This window comes from Passer domesticus, chromosome 7 (genome assembly GCF_036417665.1).
Source record: "Passer domesticus isolate bPasDom1 chromosome 7, bPasDom1.hap1, whole genome shotgun sequence".
NCBI classification, from domain to species: Eukaryota; Metazoa; Chordata; class Aves; order Passeriformes; family Passeridae; genus Passer; species Passer domesticus.
In genome coordinates, this window is record NC_087480.1 from 47193316 (window position 1) to 47213598 (window position 20283).

Genomic DNA, 20283 nt, shown 5'->3' on the forward strand with positions numbered 1-20283 from the left:
TAATCACAAAACTGTGTAGTCAGGTATGTGTCATACAGCTCACCCCAAATGACTGAAAAATCCTATGTATTTGTTTAATACTCCATACTCAGAGTAACATGGGAAATTCTCACTGAAGTATTTCCAGCTTCCTAGACTTCCCTTAAGCAATCCAGTGTGAGTCACACAGTGTGGGGGCAGAGTCACATCCTCTTCTCCAATCCAGATGATGGCAGGACTCAGCCTTTAGGAATAAAGCTGGGCTTGCAAGATATTTGGGCTGTACTTCTTAAACTGTATGATCCTACATTCTTTTCAAGATGGCACACTAATTCCTCATCTCCTCAAATAAGGATTTGCAGAAGACAAGATTCACGCTCTTTCTTGAGCAGGGCTTGCAGCCACACCACGGCAGATGTGGAGTGGCAGCAGGGCCATGGGCTGGGGGTAAGGATGGTCCCTCCCACCCGAGAGACTCCAAATTGTCCATGGCTGAGAGGTGTGGGGGTGTCCTGCCTAAGCCACTGCACAGGCACCAGTACAGGACCCCGAGCTGCTGCACACACCAGCCTGCCTTTCTGTGCTTCTGCTTGAAAAGCAGGGCTTGAAAAGCATAGCTGTGCAATTCTCAGGGAGCAAAGCAGTAGAGGAAGACACTAAGAAGATGAATTGTGAGCAGAGATTATCTCATCTGCTGTCCAGTTGATTTTGTAATGAGAAAAATAGGCTTTTGTCCATTTCTTGTTAGCAAACAAGTCTGTGACAGACTTGTATGTCCCATCAATAATTAAATGGGTTTTTTTTTGTTGACAAAAAAAATCTTTAGTGCCTTAAATTCATATAAAAAGGAAATTACCACACATACCTGCCTTTTGGAACTGCTATATATAATGTTTTATTTTTATGACTTGTATAATACCACTTTGGAAAGTATTGGCTATATGCCAAGGGGAAGCTGATTTAGATTTTATGTTTTACATCTCTACTGTGATTTGACCAAGATACAGGTTTATTAGAGTCCTATCTACTGCAGCTAGGGCAGAAAACTCTGATGGACAAAACACAGCTGAACTCAGCTGATTTTTTTATGGGCTGTTAATAGTGTACTTGGGCACCCAAATTCTGCCAAGTAATTTTGTCCTCTTCAATTGAACTGCTTCACTAATCAGTTTTGAAGTGTAGAAACTCCTGACCTCCTTTCATATTAAAAAAAATGAAAAAAAAGATGGAGCTTGATTATATGAAAAGAAATTAGACTAAAAATGCACTAATTCTTGCTTCTAATGAACGGGAATATCTGAAGCTGCCATGGTAGACTTCTATCAGAAATTGAGGAGGCATTATTAAGCAGTTACAAAATGAGTGAGATGCTTCCAAACTGAACCTCAGTACAAGATGCTTGGGGTCCTTAAAAAAGCTCAGGAAAGTTAAATTTGGGTGATGGCAAAGTTACTTTTAAAATACAGAAATAGATAACTTTTTTATGTATGAAAGATAAATCTAGAAAAACAAATGCCTCACCACACCTAAATTTATTACTTTAGCTGAGCCCTGGGTTTCAGGACTGATGTAAGTTTATGAAAACTGTTGAATGCTGTATTCATCAGACAACGTATTTAATCATTAGGGTCAGTGTTCCTGTTTTCCCTGCTGTGCCAGAACTGGAAAATTATTTTAAGTTAGTGATCTTTGAAACAGAAGTTTTGGACCTACATACTGCTCAAAGTGCAGGAAGGCTGGACTGCTTACTCAGTTTGTCTAACACTGATGAGACAGGGCTCCTTCAGGAACATCTGACTGATATGCAAGGTGAGGATTTACTCCTTAATGCACAAAATACCATTACATTAAAAAAAAAATGTCCTTTTGGGGGAAGAATTTGAACAATTGCTACTGCACATAGGTGGCAACTACAATTTTCATAGCTGTCCACAACTAGAGCAGACTTTGATTGTTGCAGATGTTGGACCTCTTATATGGTTTTCCTATTACTTCTGTTGAAATTGAAACCAAAACTGTTGCACCAGAGGCTACAGAATTGTAACTAAATGAACAGACACTGCTGTCTTTGCCAGGTTAGTCAAACTGCAGTGGATCCCATTAACTCACATGCTCAAAAGATTCTGTAACACCTACAAGAGTCACAGTCTTGCAAGAGAGGAAATGTCGGTGCCAGCTGGAGCAGACAGGACTCAAAACCTCCCGCACTCCAGCAGACCATCTCTGCTGCTCTGGGGAGCACTGAGCAGCACTGAGGGGAAGAACTCAAACAGGGCTTGTTTCATCATCTGCGGGTGCACCAGGAGAACCTAACCAACATCCCTTCAGCTCTCTGTATCATGAGGAGACAGGAGGATGCACAAGCCTGGGGAGTATCACAGTTCATGGACTACCCCCTGACATCTGCTTTGTACATAAGTCTCTGAAAAACACATACTTCAATGGAACAAAAGGCCAATAGTAGGCTGAAGTTTCTTTTTCTCCCCTTTTTAAGCTCCTCATGACACAGCAGAGGTTGGGATCTGCTGCCCTCCAGTGCATGCTTGCAAATGTCCTCTCTGCCAGAGGACTGCATCTGGAGACCACGAGAATTCTCAAGAAGCATTAAAAAAAAAAAAGTGTTATTTTTTGGTGTGTGTCTTATTTAGGATCTAAAATAATTGCTGGGACTTGTTTCTTAATTTTGCTGTATTGTTCTGGCCTTGTCAGAGTATTTCTACATCCAAATAGAGTGTTCTAGTTTGTTCCATGAAATTGGTTCCCTTCAATCAGCTCTTACTCTTTCATTTTCTATGAATATACACAATGATTATATAGATAACACAATACATATGGTAATGATATGCAAATAGTGTATATATCCCATTTTATATCTGCATTCTGCCTGTAATTGTTATCTTTGTGATTCTTACTGACATATCAGAGAACTTTCTAGTATCCACATTCAAAGGAAGCAATGAAGACTTGCTATAGAAACTATTTTCTCACTGGCTTGTACAGTTCTTTCAAAAATATTTGTCTATATTATTGAACATCTTTGAGCAGGAAATGTATTTGACACTGTGTCATGCCAGGCCCTTGTAAAATCTGATTTGTGGGTTCTTTCAGCTCTGCAGAATCATAATGGGACTTAGCATAAAAAATTAATTTGAGTGGTACGGCCTTTCTCTTAAACAATGATGTGCAATGATGTAAACAATCATTACAATGGTGTTGATATTAAGGCAAACCAGTTCTACAAAGATTTATTAAGAGCAGGAAAAGTAAGCTGTAAAGACATTGCAAATATGAGAGGTTTATTAAAGGGAACTTTTTCATTTACAAATTGAGTAAATGAAAAAGTCTCCATTCTGATTGTGAAGGGGAACCTTAAAAATGCAGATTCTGTGAGTTTATTTAATACCTTAAGAAATCTGGAAAATTTCATTCTTCTCCTTATAAGTGATAAACTTAGGCATGAGATAATTTCTTACGATTTTGACACTTTATTCCCTCCAGAAAGGCCAAAACCCAAGACAGGTAACCAGTTAGCTGAGTTTTCCCAAGAAAGCGCCAAGTTTTATGATGTTTGGGAGCTGCTACGTACATCTGTGTGTAGTTCCAAAACGTACCGGGGAGGGAGAGACATTTCTAAGCCTTGGTTCTGTCCCGTCTCTGCTCCGCATTGCGCGCACTCCTCTCGCCCTCAGCAGCTCCTCACCCGCGGCGGGACGGGCGGACCCGGCCTCGGGCTGGGGGTCGGGCGCTCTCCGGCCCTCGGGGCGGCGGGACGGGCGGGACGGGCGCTCTCCGGCCCTCGGACTGGAGGAGCGGGAGGGACGGGCGCTCTCCGCCCCTCAGGGCGGCGGGACGGGCGGCCCCGCCCCATCGGCAGCGACCGCGGCGGCGGCGGAGGCGGTGTCGGGGTGGTGAGTGTGGCGAGTGTGGCGGAGCCGGCCGGGGCCGAGGCGCTGCTCTCTGCCCGGCGCCTGCCGGGAGGCGGCTCCCAGCCCGAGCTCGGGGTGGCCGCGTTTGTTGTCCCGCAGAGCTGCCGGGCCCGGCCCGGGGAAGCCCGGCTCTGCCCGAGGGGCCTGTGGGTGCGGGCGGGCGGCCTCGGTGCCCGGCAGGTTCCGGCCGCCCCAGCCCCTGCTGCAGGTTGCAAACACGTGTGGGTGGGAGCGTGAGCGCAACACAGAGTGGCTGCATGGTAGAGCTGCTCTACGAGAGGGGAAAAAAAAAAGTAAGAAAAAACCCCACAGCCTCGTCCCGCTCCTTAGCCGTATGGTACAGTTTATTTCTCCGCGCACAATTTGCTCCATTCCTTGTAGATTATGGAAGTAGAAGTGACAAAATGTTGACTGCTGTGATAAATCTTCCTCATACAGAAGGTTTTAAGTTTTAAATTTTAAGTTCAGTGCCTTTGCCCAACTTCCCTGAGTACAGTGATTTTGGCAACACTTCTAAGCCATCTATTGCATATAGGTGGTAGGAAAAAAAGTCCTGGAGAGCCCTCCACTGGTAAGATGGCACCTTTTCTTTCTCCAGGGCTTTCATCCTCTAGACAATAAGAAGAGGCAGTCCTTCAAAGTCTTGGCAGCATTTAGCTGAGGTATAACATTTTCCAGATTTGAGTATCCTCAAAATATTAAGCCCAGTACAAAGATAACGTTTGTATTTGCATTATGACATTACTGTGGCGGCAGACAGGCTTTCAGTGCTTGTAGCAATGTTTGTCCCTGGGGATCCACAGTAAAATGAAACTATTTGTTATGTGAAGGATCAAGAGCATTTTGCCTTCTGTTTCAAAGGAGAAAAATAAATTCATTACAAAATTGTAACTTTTCAAAAATGCCCCAGAGGTTCAGCAGCATCCCAAGGTCAGGGTACTGTATGACCATGAGGCTGGGCAGCTGTGAAGGGAGCAGAAGAGCCTACAACTCAGAGATTGTATCTATGCTGGAACAGTTAAAAAGCACAGCATGAACTAAATGATTGTTAGTGCACAGATGTATTAATCTATTTCACATGACCAAGTCCAATTATATCTTCCAGTCTAATTTAAGTACCAAACCTGTGTTTCAACCCAATTAGCAACCAGAGTGTTGCTACCAGTTGCACTAAAAACATTTACAGCACTGATCTTTCTGTAAGCCTTGCTTATTTCTCAATCCTCTAAAAATATAGAAAGCTGTAGGAGTAGTAATTTGTTATCCCTTTTCCTCTAACATGTTAATTTTCCTGTTTTCTCTATGGATATGCAAGCCTGAATTCCAGGAGGACTCACTACATGAATGCTTCAGAGCACTGAAAATTAGAATGGGATGAAAATAATTCCTAATTTAATTTTTGGGTTTAGCAGACATGACTCTTGGCCAAAATGCTAATGTCTGATTCCAAGATTGAAAAAAGAAACATTAATAAGACTAAGAAAGAAATTAATATTACCTTTTAATTCCCCCACAAAGATCAGTGCATTTTCTGTGTTTGAAGAACCTTACAAATTTTGAAGAGGGTTGAAATGGAGTTAGCAGTAATTCGCTAGCTGCCTGGCATTGTGTAACTTCCCTGATTGGGCAGAAACTTTGTATCCCAATGATAAAAGCTTAGGATAATAGAAACCATCTCATTGATGTGTTTTATACATACTTGGCTGTGCTAAAACATATATGGGGGTAATAATTGAGAGTGCATTCATCATAAAAGTAACAGGAAATAATTCTGTTGAGCCTGTGGTGTGTCTTAACATGTCATGTAAAATTATACTGGGAATGTGTGTGTTTGGAAAAAAAAAGAGTAGGAGGAGGCCTTGCTTTTACTTTTTTTTTTTTTAAGATCAGTGTGTGGGAGTGTATGTGGTTATGTTAAGGAGGCCTTTCCCTTTACATCCTTAAAGTCTAAGTGGAGGTACTCAGTTACAGATCAGAAAAGAGGCATTTTTAGAAATAAAAGAAGTCATAAAAGTACTTTATAGGAGGCTTTTTCATTTAATGCCCAGTAGTCTTGTCTCTTGAGTCTGAACAAATGCTGTTCAGTTTTCACTGGAAAAGTGTCACAAAGATAGAAACAGTGGGAGAAGTGTTACATGCCAGTGCCCGTTCTTACTGAGGCTGTTCAGCAAAGTCATTTCCATTATGTTCCTCATAAAGTTTTCACAGTTTCTACATTTCTGTGGTGTTAAAGGTAGACATAATTTTTTTCTTCATGTATTTTAGGCACTTGCAGAGATTGACCACACCTCAGTTAACACAGGTCTGCTGCTGCTCGTGCAGTGTGGTGGTTTTGTGTGATTGCCTCGTGTCAGATAATGTTTCTGGTTTTTGTGCACCATGGCACTAATGCTGGGAATATTTACAACTGTCAGCAATATTTCTCACTTGCAAGTTAGTTCTGCATGTAAGGCTTGCATGTTTTTTGTTTAAGTTTTATATTTCTCAATACAAAATGAAACAGGCAAAGGTATGCATGTTTGTCTCTCTGCACTAACAACTGCAAGTGTTCACAGTGGGCTGCAAGAGTTGTGCTCTCTTTGGCCTGACCCTGGGGAATAGCACCAATGTCATGGTTATGTTTTAAGATAGCATCAGTATGTTACACAAGTAGTTTTTGTAACCTTACACAAGGGGAGCAATAGAGACCTTAATAATATTTTTGATTTTGCATAGTTATTCTCAAAGATAATCTTGAATGTGCTAAGTGATATTACTAGAAATCACTTGAAATGGATTTTCTGGGTTTTTTTTAAAGCACATGTATTTCTTCTGTGTCTTTAAGAGTATCTGATGACTAGTGTCAAAGATTTTCTTGCTGTTTACTTTTATTAGTCCTCAGACTAGCAGAGTTTCTTCTTGTAAATGAACATAAATTGTTTACTTGCAGATTGCTAAATGCAATGGGATTATGGGGCTATTCTGAAGGTCTAATTGGCCACAGCACAGTAGTGTGTGAGAAAGACCCTAATTTCAGAAGTGGAACTGAGTTTGTAGCACAGGAGTAAGAGAAGGGCAAAATCAGCATACTTTTGAAACTTATGCATTCAGGCATCTCTGACTGGCCTTTTCTATTAGTTAATAAGTGTAAAGGACACTTTCTTGTTGGACTAAAAGCATTCTTCTAATGAAAACATCATCTTTTACTGTGCTGTTGATTTACGTTTTATCACGAGGCTCGCATGTTATCGTTTTAAGAGGCAATGGCATTCCTTTGTTTCTAATACAAATAGTATGTTTTTTCTTTTTTTGCTCTCTTCCTCTTCTCAGGTAGCAAAGCCAGGGGGGAAACAGAAGTTATGTACCCTTTAATGAGCAAATGATGGAAAACAAAGTTAATAATTATTCTGCTGTGGCTACAGTGTTTCTGACATTAGATTTTGTGGGTTCCATGTGTCTAACACATTTCAGTCATTGTGGCAATGTAATCTAAAATATATGTTTTAAAGTGTCTTCTGGAAATAGTTGCACGAAGTACCAGTTTTTATTTCTTTTTTGATAGTTATTAATTAACAGGACACATTTTCTCCAGTCTGTGAGTGATGTTACTCTACACAAAGTGCCTTTTCTAGCTGTTTTCAGCTGTGGGAGATATTTAATGTTTGCCAAGTCACTGTGACAAAACTTATTGTAGTTACATAAAGTTCATAGGCCTCCCTCTCCAGTGTGACTGGTCATCTTAATTATCCTGATTTCAGCATACCTGATTTGAAACACTTGGAAATGGAGACGAGTTTTAAAGATGTGTAAGTTTTAAAAAATTAGCTCTTTTTCTATTCTATATTAGCAATTTTAATAGCAATTTTTATTACACAAACATATTTTCACAAGAATTCTAACAGAGACATTGAAGCTTGAATTGCATTTAGTCTTACCTATTATTCAAAGAAAAGAAAGATCAATGTTTTCAAATAAAGGAAACCTTCCTTTGAGATGACACTCTGAAACATTTTTCAGCCCTGTCAATTAGAGAGTTTCATCCTCTATGCTTACATCTGTGACCAGGTAATCATTTAGCAGCACTTACTTAGCTGAAACAAAATCACTGGGGGAAGAGGAGCGGATCTTATCTTAAAATTGCTTAGTGGTGTGGAGGAACTCCTTCCTAGAATCTGTGAGTTTTTATTTATTATGCAGGCATGTTTCTTGCTTCACGAAACTTCTGTTGCCGTGGCATTAAGCTAAGAACAGATTTGCTTTCCAGATCCATCAAACATTCCACCTCTGCAGTAAGTATTCCTTCAGCTCCACAGAGAAAATATTTCATATTTCATGCAATGTTTTAGAGATGCACTAGTGGATTTAGATAATGATGAATGAGAATTTAGGACGTTTTTTGTATTTTCTTGTCAGTCTGAATTCAAGCTATTATGGAAGCTTTAATGAGAGAACGTGTCTATAATTCTGTGTAATTACCGAATTCAGCTGGCAATGGTATATTTGAGAGCATGAAGGAGGGTTTTCATGCTGAATCCAACAATATCTTACTTTGTCCTTCTTAACAAAACCCTTCTGTCTGCATGTTTTGATCTTGCAGACAATGCCCTTCAGACACAAAAATACAAGACGAATTGAAGGCCTTGATAGCAATGTGTGGTAAGTAAGAGGAAAATATCTGCAAATTTCAGAAAATGTCCTTGGCTGATGTATTTTCTTTAAAAAAAAAAAAAATTATTGCTAATAATAAAATACATGGCAGTTGCTATTTCTGCTGGAATATATTTAGCACCTGTTTAGAAGCGGTGAATTAAATTCAATTAAAGTTATGATTAATTTTTATTTTTGTGCTTTAAATATTAGGCTTGGGCTTCTATTCATCTATTAAACCATGTAAGACAAGTATAACTCATGGGCATGGTAGTTGCTTTTCAAATTTAAATGTTAATTCTGTTGAATAATGTATTTCAATTACAGCTGATTTGTGTTTACCAACCAAGTCAGATTTTTTTAAAGCCATTATACTTGTTTTATAATAAACCCTTATACTTGTTTTATAATTTGGCTCATCATTTTAATACATCTTTTTCTAGGTATTAAATTGGTCTTACAGCAATATTGCCATCACTGATAAATATGGAATTTTCTTAGTTGGTGAAAAGACTATTTTGGGCTTACCTTAGTTGTATGTATGTGTTGCATTAGTTGTGTGTACATATACACAAGGTGTTTTGATTATTCAGCCTCAAGCTAATTTTTAGCAATTTGTATTTTTGACAGGACTGTGATGCTATGTGGGAAGTGTTATGATGGGGAGAGGGTTGTTTTGTTTTGTTTTTTAAATCTTGTTAACATTTCAGTAGGGAGGAAAGAGTAAAATGTAAAGCTGACCTGTGAAGGGAAGAAGGAAAAATTGTTCAAGGATCCTGCAGGCTATTAGAAACAGTTAATAGGCAGCCTGAAACAGTCTGTTGCCTAAAATTACTTAAAAAAATTATAGCAGTCTGAGGTGACTGTGTAGTTTAAATGACACCTTAAACTGACTGAGTTTAATCTTTAGGAGATTTAATGTGCCTGGTATTCAATTTCTGCACATATCCAGAGTAACTATGTGCTTGTATATCTGCACATCTGAGCACACTTCTACCAGAAATGTTATTCTGTGGATGCAGAACATCAATCTTTTCTTGGATGCCCTCTGACTTGTGTGACCATTTACATTATTTCAGCCCTCAGCTCTCCATTCTACTTAAACCTGTTCCCATTGCTGTAAATTTGGCAAACTGAAATACTTTTCTAGTGCTAATGAATAAAAAGATAATTTTATCTGTTATGTTAACTTTAAGATGCTTTTCCTTCCAGGGTTGAATTTACAAAGGTGGCAGCAGATCCCTCAATAGTTAATCTTGGTCAAGGCCTTCCTGATATATCCCCTCCCAGCTACGTTAAAGAAGAGCTGGCAAAGGTTGCAGCAGTTGACAGACTGAACCAGTACACCCGAGGCTTTGTAAGTGTTGTGGAACTCCAGGACCCAGGTTCAGTGGAAAATGTGCCAGAGGGGAAAAAATGAGGTTAAATTAGTTTTATCTATAGATCATAGATATGTCCCAAATTAAGTTCACCTAGTAGCCTTATCTGTTACTAATGGACTTCCTCTATGTAGGCTTCTTTGAGGCAGAATCCTTCAGCAAGAGCAGAATGGTAGAGCAGGTCTGGGAGGTCTCTGAGGAGCTGATTCAGTTTGAAGAGTCTAGGTTATACATTTGCCTCTGACTTTGGTCAGTGGGAACATGAATCAGACAGTACAATGGGAGAATGAGAAAGAAATACTTGATACCACTTGAGACAGCACCTCTAGGATCAAGAAGACATTCACCAACAGAACTTAGTAGGTTTCAGTGGAGACGAGGAAGGGATGAAAACAGGAAGTTTTGCCCCTATAATTTATTTATTACACATTCTGAAGCTCACTTGTAGAGTTTCTGTCTTGAGCTGGGTGTGAGTATATGGCATTTATCACTGTCCAAGGCAGGGTATTCCAGGGGACTGTTACTGTTTTGGTATGACCAGTTCGTTGTTTGGTTTGTCTGTCTTCTGTTTTGTGACAAGTTATATTGCCCAAATAAGAATCATGTGCCAGGACTGCTACAAGACCCTAAGGAGTCTATCAAGTATTTTTCTAGCTGACCATGTTTCTGCCCCATGCAACAGGGCCAGAAAAGCATTGGATAGGCCAGTGGTCCAGAAACTGTGTTGGTAGTTATGGTATCACTGTGTGCATATTCCAACATAACTTTTTGCCTCTTCTCTGAGAGTCTGCATGCATTAGGTTTGGGATGTGACTATATGAATAACTATTTTGATCACAAATGCTATTTATCAGCAATATATAAATACAATTAAAAGATTTTCCTCGCACCAAATACTTTTAGTTGAAAGATAAGAAAGGAAACAGAAGGAGCTGAAAGAGACTCAAAAAGAGCTGAGGGTAAATTAGTGTCAGAGTATTCCCTTCTCTCCTTCTGTCTCTTGTCCTAGCTAGGCTATAGGCAATCTGGACCCACTCTGAGATGTGATAATATGAAAGAAATTAAAAAGCACCAGACAGAAAAAGAGTTTCCAAGTAGATACAGATAAATTGAAAACAAGCTTTTCTTTCCTAGTATGCAAAAAGTTTAAACCCTGTTACCTGTTAACAGCTATTAACACTGAGGGCTAATGTTGTATTTTTCTATTTCAAAATGTCATCGTTTGATACACATAGTAAAAACCCCAAACACAGGCTTTATACATTGTCAGGCACACTCCAATCTGTTACTTTCTTTTTGTTTTGAACAGGGACATCCATCACTGGTGAAAGCCTTGTCTCAAGTCTATGAGAAAGTTTGTGGAAGAAAGATTGATCCTCTCACAGATATCCTGGTGACTGTGGGAGCTTATGGATCCCTCTTTAGTACAATACAGGCACTAATTGAAGAGGGAGATGAAGTAAGTTTTTACTGGAAATATTCACATGTACTCACAGACATGAATGTCTTTCCCTTTTTCTTATTTGTCTACTTCTAAATATAAATTAATGTTGGGGCTTCTTTCTGTCCCTATTGGTTTGATTTTTTACAGTTGTACATCTGACTTACAGTTTCAGAAGCTGTGGTTAGGAGACTATCCTTTGGATATCTTCCTATCACTCATCAATTTTACAATCACCTTTTTTCACACTTGTAGTATCTGTGGCAGTTTCTTTATCACTGTTACTGTTAGGTGACACAAAACACACTGATTTCTTATTTGAGAAAGCATGTGGGATGTCTGCAACAGACAGCTAAGGGTGGCACAAAGAATTATTGGTGTTTGGGTAACCATTGTGTATGAGGTGCATGGTGGCAGCGTAGGTAGCAGAAAAGTTTGTTAGTTACCATACTAGCTGTGATGACTCAGCTCTTCACTATTACTGATGTCTGCCTTTTTGAGCCAATGATATAAAAAGTCATTTTACTGGAATATTTCTATCCATAGTGGACAAAACCTTTTTGTATTGTTGTATATTTTGCTTTCAGTGTTTCATTTGTTTCACTGGTATATTGTATTCTCAACTTGCTTTTCTGTTGCTCTAATAGTCCCTTCTCTTTTGTTTGGAATAGTTCTGTTATGCACAGTAAACTCTTTGTTTCTGACACTGATGATTGTCATTTCAGGTAATAATAATAGAGCCATTTTATGACTGTTATGAGCCAATGGTAAAGATGGCGGGTGCAAAGCCTGTTTTTATCCCACTAAGATGTGTGAGTAACTTTTAAAAATTACTAATTATATAAAGCTTCTCATCCATGTTCAATACAGTTTGATGAACACCTATAGGATGCTTTTCTGTATAATTTTTTGTAATATCAAATTACATAAAAATGAGATAGATTGCTAGAGTGTAAGTCTGAGACTTGATAATCCAAAAGAGAATATTTTATTACTGTTGGAGAAGGTGCGACAATGTTTCTTATTTGCTTTAATTTGTGCATTCTGAAAGCTGATTAAAACTGCTTTCTTCAGTTTTTAGTGCAAATTATGGAAGGGGGATCCATGTATCAGTGCAATTTCTCTGTCAGTTGGTTTTCAAAAGGTTTGGTTCCTGATCCCTGCAGCAATTCCTACAATGACAGAATACAGTTTCTTTTCCAAAGTATGCTTGCTAAATAAAGACTGATCATGTAGTAGATGTGTTTGCTATACATACAAGAATTACTGTTTCCTTTATTGTTAAATAGGCTATGGGTTAATTGTCAAATTGGTACTGCTGGCATTATGCCACAGCCTGCAAGGATTGTTCTGTATGCCAGCTGTGCCTTGTGCAGCTGGCAGCCTTGCACGGGAAGGGCTGGGGGCCTCTTTGGGCAGCACTGTTGCAGGAACACCATGAAACCAGAAAAACACAGAGTGACAAGACCTCCAGGACTGTAGTGGGAGTAGGTGAGACTGTTCCTCTGGAAGTCCATCTTCTAGGGATGTTTCAAATGACAGGGCACCTCCAAGCATTTTCTGTTTCACACCCTTGTTTTGGTCTGGCCCTCTCCCAGTCATTGCAGCTGTCACAAGGGTAGTGTGACCATGCTGCATGCTCCCTGTTCCAACTGGCCCAAACTTCTTAACCATTGGTAATACCTTGGGGATACTTGTGTTGGGTAGTATATAAACTCTAAAGACTCAGTAGTACAGATTTTTATCTCTTTGGCCATTTTCATGAGTTTAAGGAGGAGGAAAAGACCTTGAATGGTGATCAGTCTTTTCAGTCAAGCAAGCACACATTTGCTCTACTGTCTGGCAAGTCTGTAAACTCTCCTGCCATGTGACTGGGGTTTACACACTAATAATCAGCATGTGTGCAACAAGATCCTGGAAACCAGTTCCTGCAGGGGCTTTAAGACAGACAGTGGCCAGAGGAGGACAGCCACTGTCACAATCGTTTACCTGTTCCTAGAACAACCTTCTCTTAGGTGAGCAAGACAGATTGGATAGGTTGTCACATATGGCTATGAAAGTATTGGAGAGTGATAAGTTGAGCAGCTCTCTTTAGGCTGCAACTTGTATTAAAGTCACATATAAATTTATTGTGGTTTTGGCTTTTGTGTTTTGTTTTGGTTTTTTTAGAAAAATGATGGAAACTCTGCATCTAGTGCTGATTGGATCTTAGATCCTGCTGAACTTGCAAATAAATTTAATTCCAAAACAAAAGCAATTATTCTGAATACCCCACACAACCCCATAGGCAAGGTAAGAGTGCTGCTTTAACACCACTTTAATTTCAAAGAATGCCTTAAATACTGTGATTAATATATTTTTCTTTACTTTTCCTGTATCCCAGGTTTTTACCCTGGAAGAGCTCCAAGTAATAGCTGATCTCTGTATTAAACATGACACCCTGTGCATCAGTGATGAGGTGTATGAATGGTTGGTGTATAAAGGGAATAAACACATTAAAATAGGTACTGATTTTTTGTGGCATCTTAGAAGCAGTTGTGGAATGATGCTATGAACTTGTCTCCCAAGGATAATGCTTGCTGGAAGAAGCTCATACTTCAGGCTTTGAAATTTTTCAATGTTTAGGCTCTAAGGAGGAGATCCCCTCTATTTTCTAAAAATTATTTTAAAGAATAATTTCCAAATAGAATTTCCAAAGCTTTTAAGTGGCTTTGGAGCAGATATCCATAGAAACCAGTGGGACTGATGCCTGTAATCATATCATCTTATGATCATATGAATTTGCCATCCTTATTCAGTTACTTTGTTGGCCATGACAAGTATAGCTGCTGTTACTGTATGTGTATTAGACAGTGCTTTTCTGAAGAACTAATAGAAGGAACGGGAATTAGAACTTCCTTCTCAAAGCTTTGTAGAGATAATAATGAGGGAAATGGACAATGAGGAACACAATTATTTTTGCTCCACTAATTAAAAAAAAAAACAACTAAAAATAAAAACTAAAAAATAGTATAAAGGTCGTTTTGGAGATAGTGCATGAGCACTGTCCCTCTGAAGCATGGAGACAGGGTTAAATACTGGACATTTACATTCACTTACAGTGCAGAAAGTCCTGCAAGTGCAGTATGAAAGCCTGTTAAATCTTCAGGTAGTGTTGCTATAGGGGTAAAGCACCATTGGGGTAAAGCACCATTGCAAGAACAAACCAGAAAAACAGATTATGATGCCAGGTTCTTGATCCTCTTGTTTTACTTGCTGCTGGTTTCACTGAAGTTAGTGGAATCACTCCCACTGCCTCAGAACAATTTAACCTAGTGCAGATTACTGAACTCCTTTGCCAGTTCTATAATAGCTACAGCTATGTATTTCTGTGAAAATTATTTTCTTTTTCTGGTGTCTGAGACAGCCAGTGACACTGAACTGGACAATAAAGTGGGTTGCAGTGCCTGAGTTAATGTTGTATATAGTACTATTACCAGGCATCAGAAATAATCTGTCCTGGGCTGAATGGGTAGCCTTAGATAATATTTTTCTTATGGATAATTGTGCATTTTTGCTGAGGATAATTCACATGTAGTTTTCAAACTGTACCTCTTATTTTCTGTCTCTTGTTTCTCCTTTCATTAATCCTTACCTTCTTTTCATGCTAAAAAGCACTGGCCCATATATCCTTTCTTATTTGTTACAATTGCTATAATTTTAGAATATTCTCATTGTTTGCTTAAGATGCTGCAGTGAGCATACAGCTCTGAGCTAGGGGCAGTGCAGTTGTTCAAATCACATGGAATATGTACCAAATTAATTTTATTTTATGTACAGCTACGTTGCCAGGTATGTGGGAAAGAACAGTAACTATAGGAAGTGCTGGGAAAACATACAGTGTAACTGGCTGGAAGGTAAGAAGAATCAATATAAATGAGTTAAATTATATAGAATGCATTTATTACTCTAAAAACACCTCTGTTTTTATGACCTGTGTTCTGAAAGTTTCTGGCAAATCTTCATGTCTCCAAAATGTGACAATACCATTCAGCTGGAGCAATTACTGATCTTTAACACCCATGTCTTAATTGTCTTCTTGTCTCTTACTTAAAAAACTCTTGTGAGCATAAATTACTAAAAAAACCACCACATTATGTTGTGTTCAAAGTCAAGAAAGATTCTTGGTGAAAACATGGATATTATGATATTTTAACTTACCAGTTTTCCCATCTTTACTTTTAAATATGTATCAGAAAGTTAAAAAAAAAATTAGCAACTCAATTCTTCATCACCTGTGTTCAAAGTGAACCACAGCATATATGATGCAGTAGTGAGCTTTTATTTTGTATTCAAACTGGCTTTGACACAGAACCTTAAGAGATGGAAAGGTTCTAAACCAATTTGAAATAACATTTCTAATAAATGTTCAGTTGGATTTCTAACCCTTGTTATATTAAGAGTTAAAAGTTTGCTCAGTGTCCTGAGAGATAGAGATAAGGGAAAATAGAACTGTTGTCTCAAATCTACCATTTTTAAAGGTATCATACACTAAGCTTTGTGTAAACCAGCTTTTTCTTAATAATTTATCAAAATAAATTCTTAAAATAGAAAAACTTGAGACATTGGCTAATTTTTAGTATTTCTTATCTTTTAGTAACAGCACTGCCCATAAGTATAATATATGCATCCTTTCCTCCCTTAGCTTGGTTGGTCCATTGGTCCTGAGTACCTGATCAAGCATTTGCAAGTTGTTCACCAAAATACACTATATACTTGTCCAACTCCATTGCAGGTAGGTACAGATGGGGCAAAGGAGATTGTTTTCTGGTGTAAGAAAGCTGTTGGCCTCATGTAATAAAACAGTAATCACAACAATGAATTTTTAGTTGTCAAGATACATATTCTAGGGTGTAAAAAGAGGAAACAAATTTGATCAGCTCACCAGAGATTAAAAAAAAGAAATCAGTCTTGCAGATTGTGTCATCTTGTACCTACAAACTGTGTGTTGCATAAAACGTGACAATCTTAATGGTATCCTAGCAAATATAAATGAAAGTTCTGTCTACTAGTGTCTAGTATTCTATGGCACATTATTATCAAACAATTAAATTTAACGTCAATTCAGATTGTAAACCCTTGTGTCCAGGACTCTGACTGCTGTGTATGATTAGTGCCTAGAAAAAGATTGGGTGTTTTTGGTGATGCCACAGCACAAAGTAACGAGCAGATTACAGATGTATCTTGTGTAATTTGTGTGGTGATTTGCTTAATATGGGCCAGGACTGAACAAAAATCCCCATGATTTCAGCAGGAAGTGGGAGTGTCTGTGAGAGTACTGAGTGTTAATGAGTACTTTGGACCTCATGTTTCCAGGAGGCTTTGGCACAAGCATTTTGGATGGACTACAAGCGCATGGATGACCCAGACTGCTATTTTTACTCCCTGTCTCGAGAGCTGGAGAGCAAGCGTGATCGGATGGCTCAGCTACTGAAAGAGGCTGGACTAAAGCCTGTCATTCCAGATGGAGGATACTTCATGATTGTTGATGTTTCCACCTTAAGTCAGTATAAAGTTTATTAAAGAGCATGTGGAAAGTAAATTTGGTTAATCAGAAAATTCAGCTTTGATTTTAAACTATATTCTTATCTCATATGCACACATATGTGTGCATAATGTTGTCAAGGGTACTAACTGGGATTGAAATTTTCAGTTTCACCTTAGCTGGTAAGGTAGATTTTATGAGCTTCAGCAAAGCATTTGTGATCCTAGCTTGTTGTCCATGTTTTGTAAAGGTTTGGCGAGTTTTTAGAGAGGATAAAGGATGTCGGTAAACCTTCTTATTTTAAAAATATCTATAATTATGAAAATATTTGAGAGCCAAGCACCTGGATAGCCTGAGTTCATACCATTTGTATTTTCCTCTTTCTGGTCTTTTTTCTGTTTGTTTCTTTGTTTTTCCTAATCTGAAGTCACATCCTAAAGGTTCTTTGAAGCATTCTGATCTCTAAACACTCTAAAATCCTACCAAAATTTACAAACCTTTTGAAAATTCAGGCTATGGTAGCTTCAGAGGAAGAATTCACACAGGGGAAGGGATTTTTTAGTTCTACATTTTTTCACTAACTGGTCTAAATGGCATTTGTCATTCAGACAGAAATGTTTAAACACAGAAAGATATCACAATTTAATCATGCGTCAGGAAGTTTTAGGTACCCCAGTTTCACAGATGAAAAAACTGCATTTTCAGGGATTATTGCTGCCCATGCAATAACTGCACTCTTCAGTACCCTCCATAGCCCTGATTGCCCAATAGCCCAGACTTCAGGACTTCTTGGAGTATTACATTGGAGGCTTTCTTCTAAGCTACATGTCTGAATTTGCTTTGGATGGAAAACAAGTGCTCAGATCACAAGGAAGGGTTCAATCTGTTGGCCTATTTTGCTTCTTAGAGTATAATTTTAAAATTATATGTTAAAATAAAACATATATCTTCATTCTTAAGTATTAACTGTAATAAAATGCTGTTAATGAGTGCCTTCCCACTGGAGTCTAGGAAATCTTACAACATATTTGTTTTACATTTAGATGTGGATCTCTCTGATGTAGATGAGAAACAACCTTATGATTATAAATTTGTCAAATGGATGATAGCATCTAAGGTAAGATGTCTTAGTCATATTCTAGTTTTAGAAATGCTTTTCTATTGAAAGCAAGAGCAGTGCAAGTGCTCTACTACATTATTAAATAATGTAGTAGAGATGTTTCATTCAAAATATTATTTGGTGTTGCTGATAGTGGTGTGACTAAAATATTGTAAGTATATTGAAAATGTACACTGTAGGTTGGTGCTACATCCCAGTAGGTTTTTTTTAGGATGCTTAAGTGTTAGTTTTACAAAAGGACCTTTGAAGTATTTTGCTTAAGAAAAGTAATTTTAATTTAGTACAAGCCTAGATAGTGCATACAAAACTGAACCTTGTCTTTCCCTCGTGTTGGGAGGGAGAGTTCTAGAAACAGAATAGTAAAATCATCATGCTTAAACCAGATTTCTTATACACATTTAAATAAACAAATTCTATTTATGTTTTATGTTTCAGAAACTGTCAGCAATTCCTCTTTCAGCATTCTGTGGTCTTGAGACAAAGAAACAGTTTGAAAAATACATACGTTTTTGCTTCATTAAGGTAAATTTGTGTCCTGAAAATCAGTGCGGTACAGGAATCTGCAAGAGACTGATTTACACTTTTCCCAGGATCTCTTGCACTGAAAGCTTTTAGGAACATAAAGTTAGTTTAATATAAAATTCAGCACAAAGTATCTTCAATTGTCTTTTTGGTGAAGGACTTTATAAGTGTAGGTGGCATGGCTAGGAAGGGCAATTGGCAGAAAATAACTGGATGGGTGGCCCTTTTAAACTTATTGTATTGATTTTAAAAAACATTCTTGACCAGTGGTGACAGTGAAAATTATTGAGACAGGTAAGCTATCAATTAATGTCATACCTGTAATCCAGAGCAGAGAATAACTGTATAGCAGAGTGTGTGCCCCCTGTCCATTCAGTGTCCAACAGCAAAAAAAAAGTGAAGAGGTCACCTTCAAATCTAGCTCACTTGCCTGAAAATACAGAGTTACACATGAGCTCCAAATTACAAAAGAAAACTGAATTGGCTGATTTTTGCCATTTTGTGAGCACCTTCTTTGCACATATTCTTCCCCCTGTTAATCTGTTCTTGAAAGGCTGAAAGGCTTTGGGGACAGGTAGGTAAACTCTGATAAACCCAAAGCCCTAAGTATGTTTCCCAGTTGTTCTACAACAGAGTCAGCGTAATGGAACATGTGGAAATCCTGAGCTGCTCTGTATAGAGATCAGAGCCTTAGCCTGAAACAGTAATGAAGGGGAGTTTCTCCTTGTGTTACTTACTTCTTTTGAAGAGGTGTAAATTCTATGGTAAAAAAACTGAGCCAGTAACAATCAGGATGAAGTTACTGGTTGTACCTGTGACTGGTAAACAGCACTAATGGTTTCAAGTTAGACTGCCTGTATGACTCAGCAGGCTGGAGCCAAGCTACACAGTTTGGAGGGATTATATTTAAGTAGTTCACAGCATAACAAGGTTGCAAGGAGTTTGAAAAATCCCAACTGTACTCACAGGGATTAGGAAAGTGTGCTAGCATGTCTCCAAACCAGAGCTGCTAAGTTACATCACTGCATTAATGCCATGAATTTATGTAAGTATTGCTTTCATTAATTGGGAAAATATGAATGCTGAGATTATATCTTTTAAATATATCTAATAAATATTTTCAAGGAATCAGCATTGAATTCTTTGTATAGTCTAGATTTGTACCTAACAACTGTCAATGAAAAACTGGCTGAAAAGATATTTACAGGACGCAACTGAAACAACCAAATACTGATTTGAGATTATACAGTCATGACTGACTCTTTTCAGGAACTCCATACTTGCAGTAATAGTGCTGTTTCTTGTTTTGCAGAAAGACAGCACACTAGATGCAGCTGAAGTAATCCTGAAGAACTGGAATAAACAGACAGGCTGATTTTTCTTATTAACTCTTCCATATAGTATGACTATCTAATAGTAGGTTTTTTAAAATTGGAAATTTAAGAAAAAATTACTTAATACAGTACAGAATAAATATGACATTGTAAATAACTTTTTATTGATACCTGCTGAGGAGTTAGAACAATGATTTACTGAAGTATGTGTAATGCAACTCAGAGATTATTTTCAGTCTTTTAAAAATAAATTGTTTTTCTCTTAAAGAAACCCCAATGGGATTAATTTTTTTTACTGAAAGAAAAGATTTATAGGACTCTGTGTAAAATAAATAAATTACATAGGTATTTAAAGCTTACAAGTAAAAAGGGGGAGGTGTTTTTGGTATGGGATAGTATGGGAATTAGAGAGAGACTTAGAAACATCTTAGT

At 38.1% G+C, this 20283-nt stretch overlaps 1 protein-coding gene and 1 long non-coding RNA gene across 8 annotated transcripts; one reads left to right on the top strand and one right to left on the bottom strand.

Annotated features, from left to right (window-relative positions):
- The first annotated feature begins 3595 nt into the window (after nt 1-3595).
- KYAT3 (kynurenine aminotransferase 3) lies at nt 3596-20122 on the top strand. 7 transcript variants are annotated; one of them, XM_064428361.1, is made up of 15 exons: nt 3596-3887; nt 6171-6207; nt 8082-8173; nt 8482-8540; nt 9744-9888; nt 11220-11369; nt 12077-12163; nt 13521-13643; nt 13735-13855; nt 15171-15247; nt 16036-16125; nt 16707-16893; nt 17919-17992; nt 18431-18517; nt 19830-20122. In XM_064428361.1, exons 3-15 carry the CDS (start codon nt 8084-8086, stop codon nt 19890-19892), a joined length of 1353 nt encoding a protein of 450 aa, XP_064284431.1. In that variant the 5' UTR covers nt 3596-3887; nt 6171-6207; nt 8082-8083; the 3' UTR covers nt 19893-20122. The 7 variants fall into 7 exon arrangements, with proteins under 7 accessions (XP_064284431.1, XP_064284433.1, XP_064284428.1 ...); XM_064428358.1 differs by lacking the exon at nt 6171-6207 and adding an exon at nt 7643-7690 and having other exon boundaries at nt 3837-3887; XM_064428359.1 differs by lacking the exons at nt 3596-3887; nt 6171-6207 and adding exons at nt 4504-4567; nt 7643-7690.
- Nucleotides 6208-19901, bottom strand: LOC135305110 (uncharacterized). Its single transcript, XR_010366395.1, has 2 exons — nt 18836-19901; nt 6208-12523 (listed from the first exon to the last, which is right to left on the bottom strand). It is a non-coding gene; the product is annotated as an uncharacterized LOC135305110 (long non-coding RNA).
- Nucleotides 20123-20283: the final 161 nt, after the last annotated feature.

Excerpts from the sequence above, each read along its gene's own strand:
- KYAT3 (XM_064428357.1), top strand. The coding sequence starts at position 6,285 with ATGGCACTAATGCTGGGAATATTTACAACTGTCAGCAATATTTCTCAC. Across the intron at positions 6,352-8,081 it reads CTTGCAAGTTAGTTCTGCAT|GCATGTTTCTTGCTTCACGA; the intron begins GTAAGGCTTGCA and ends TTTATTATGCAG. Across the intron at positions 16,894-17,918 it reads TGTTGATGTTTCCACCTTAA|ATGTGGATCTCTCTGATGTA; the intron begins GTCAGTATAAAG and ends TTTTACATTTAG.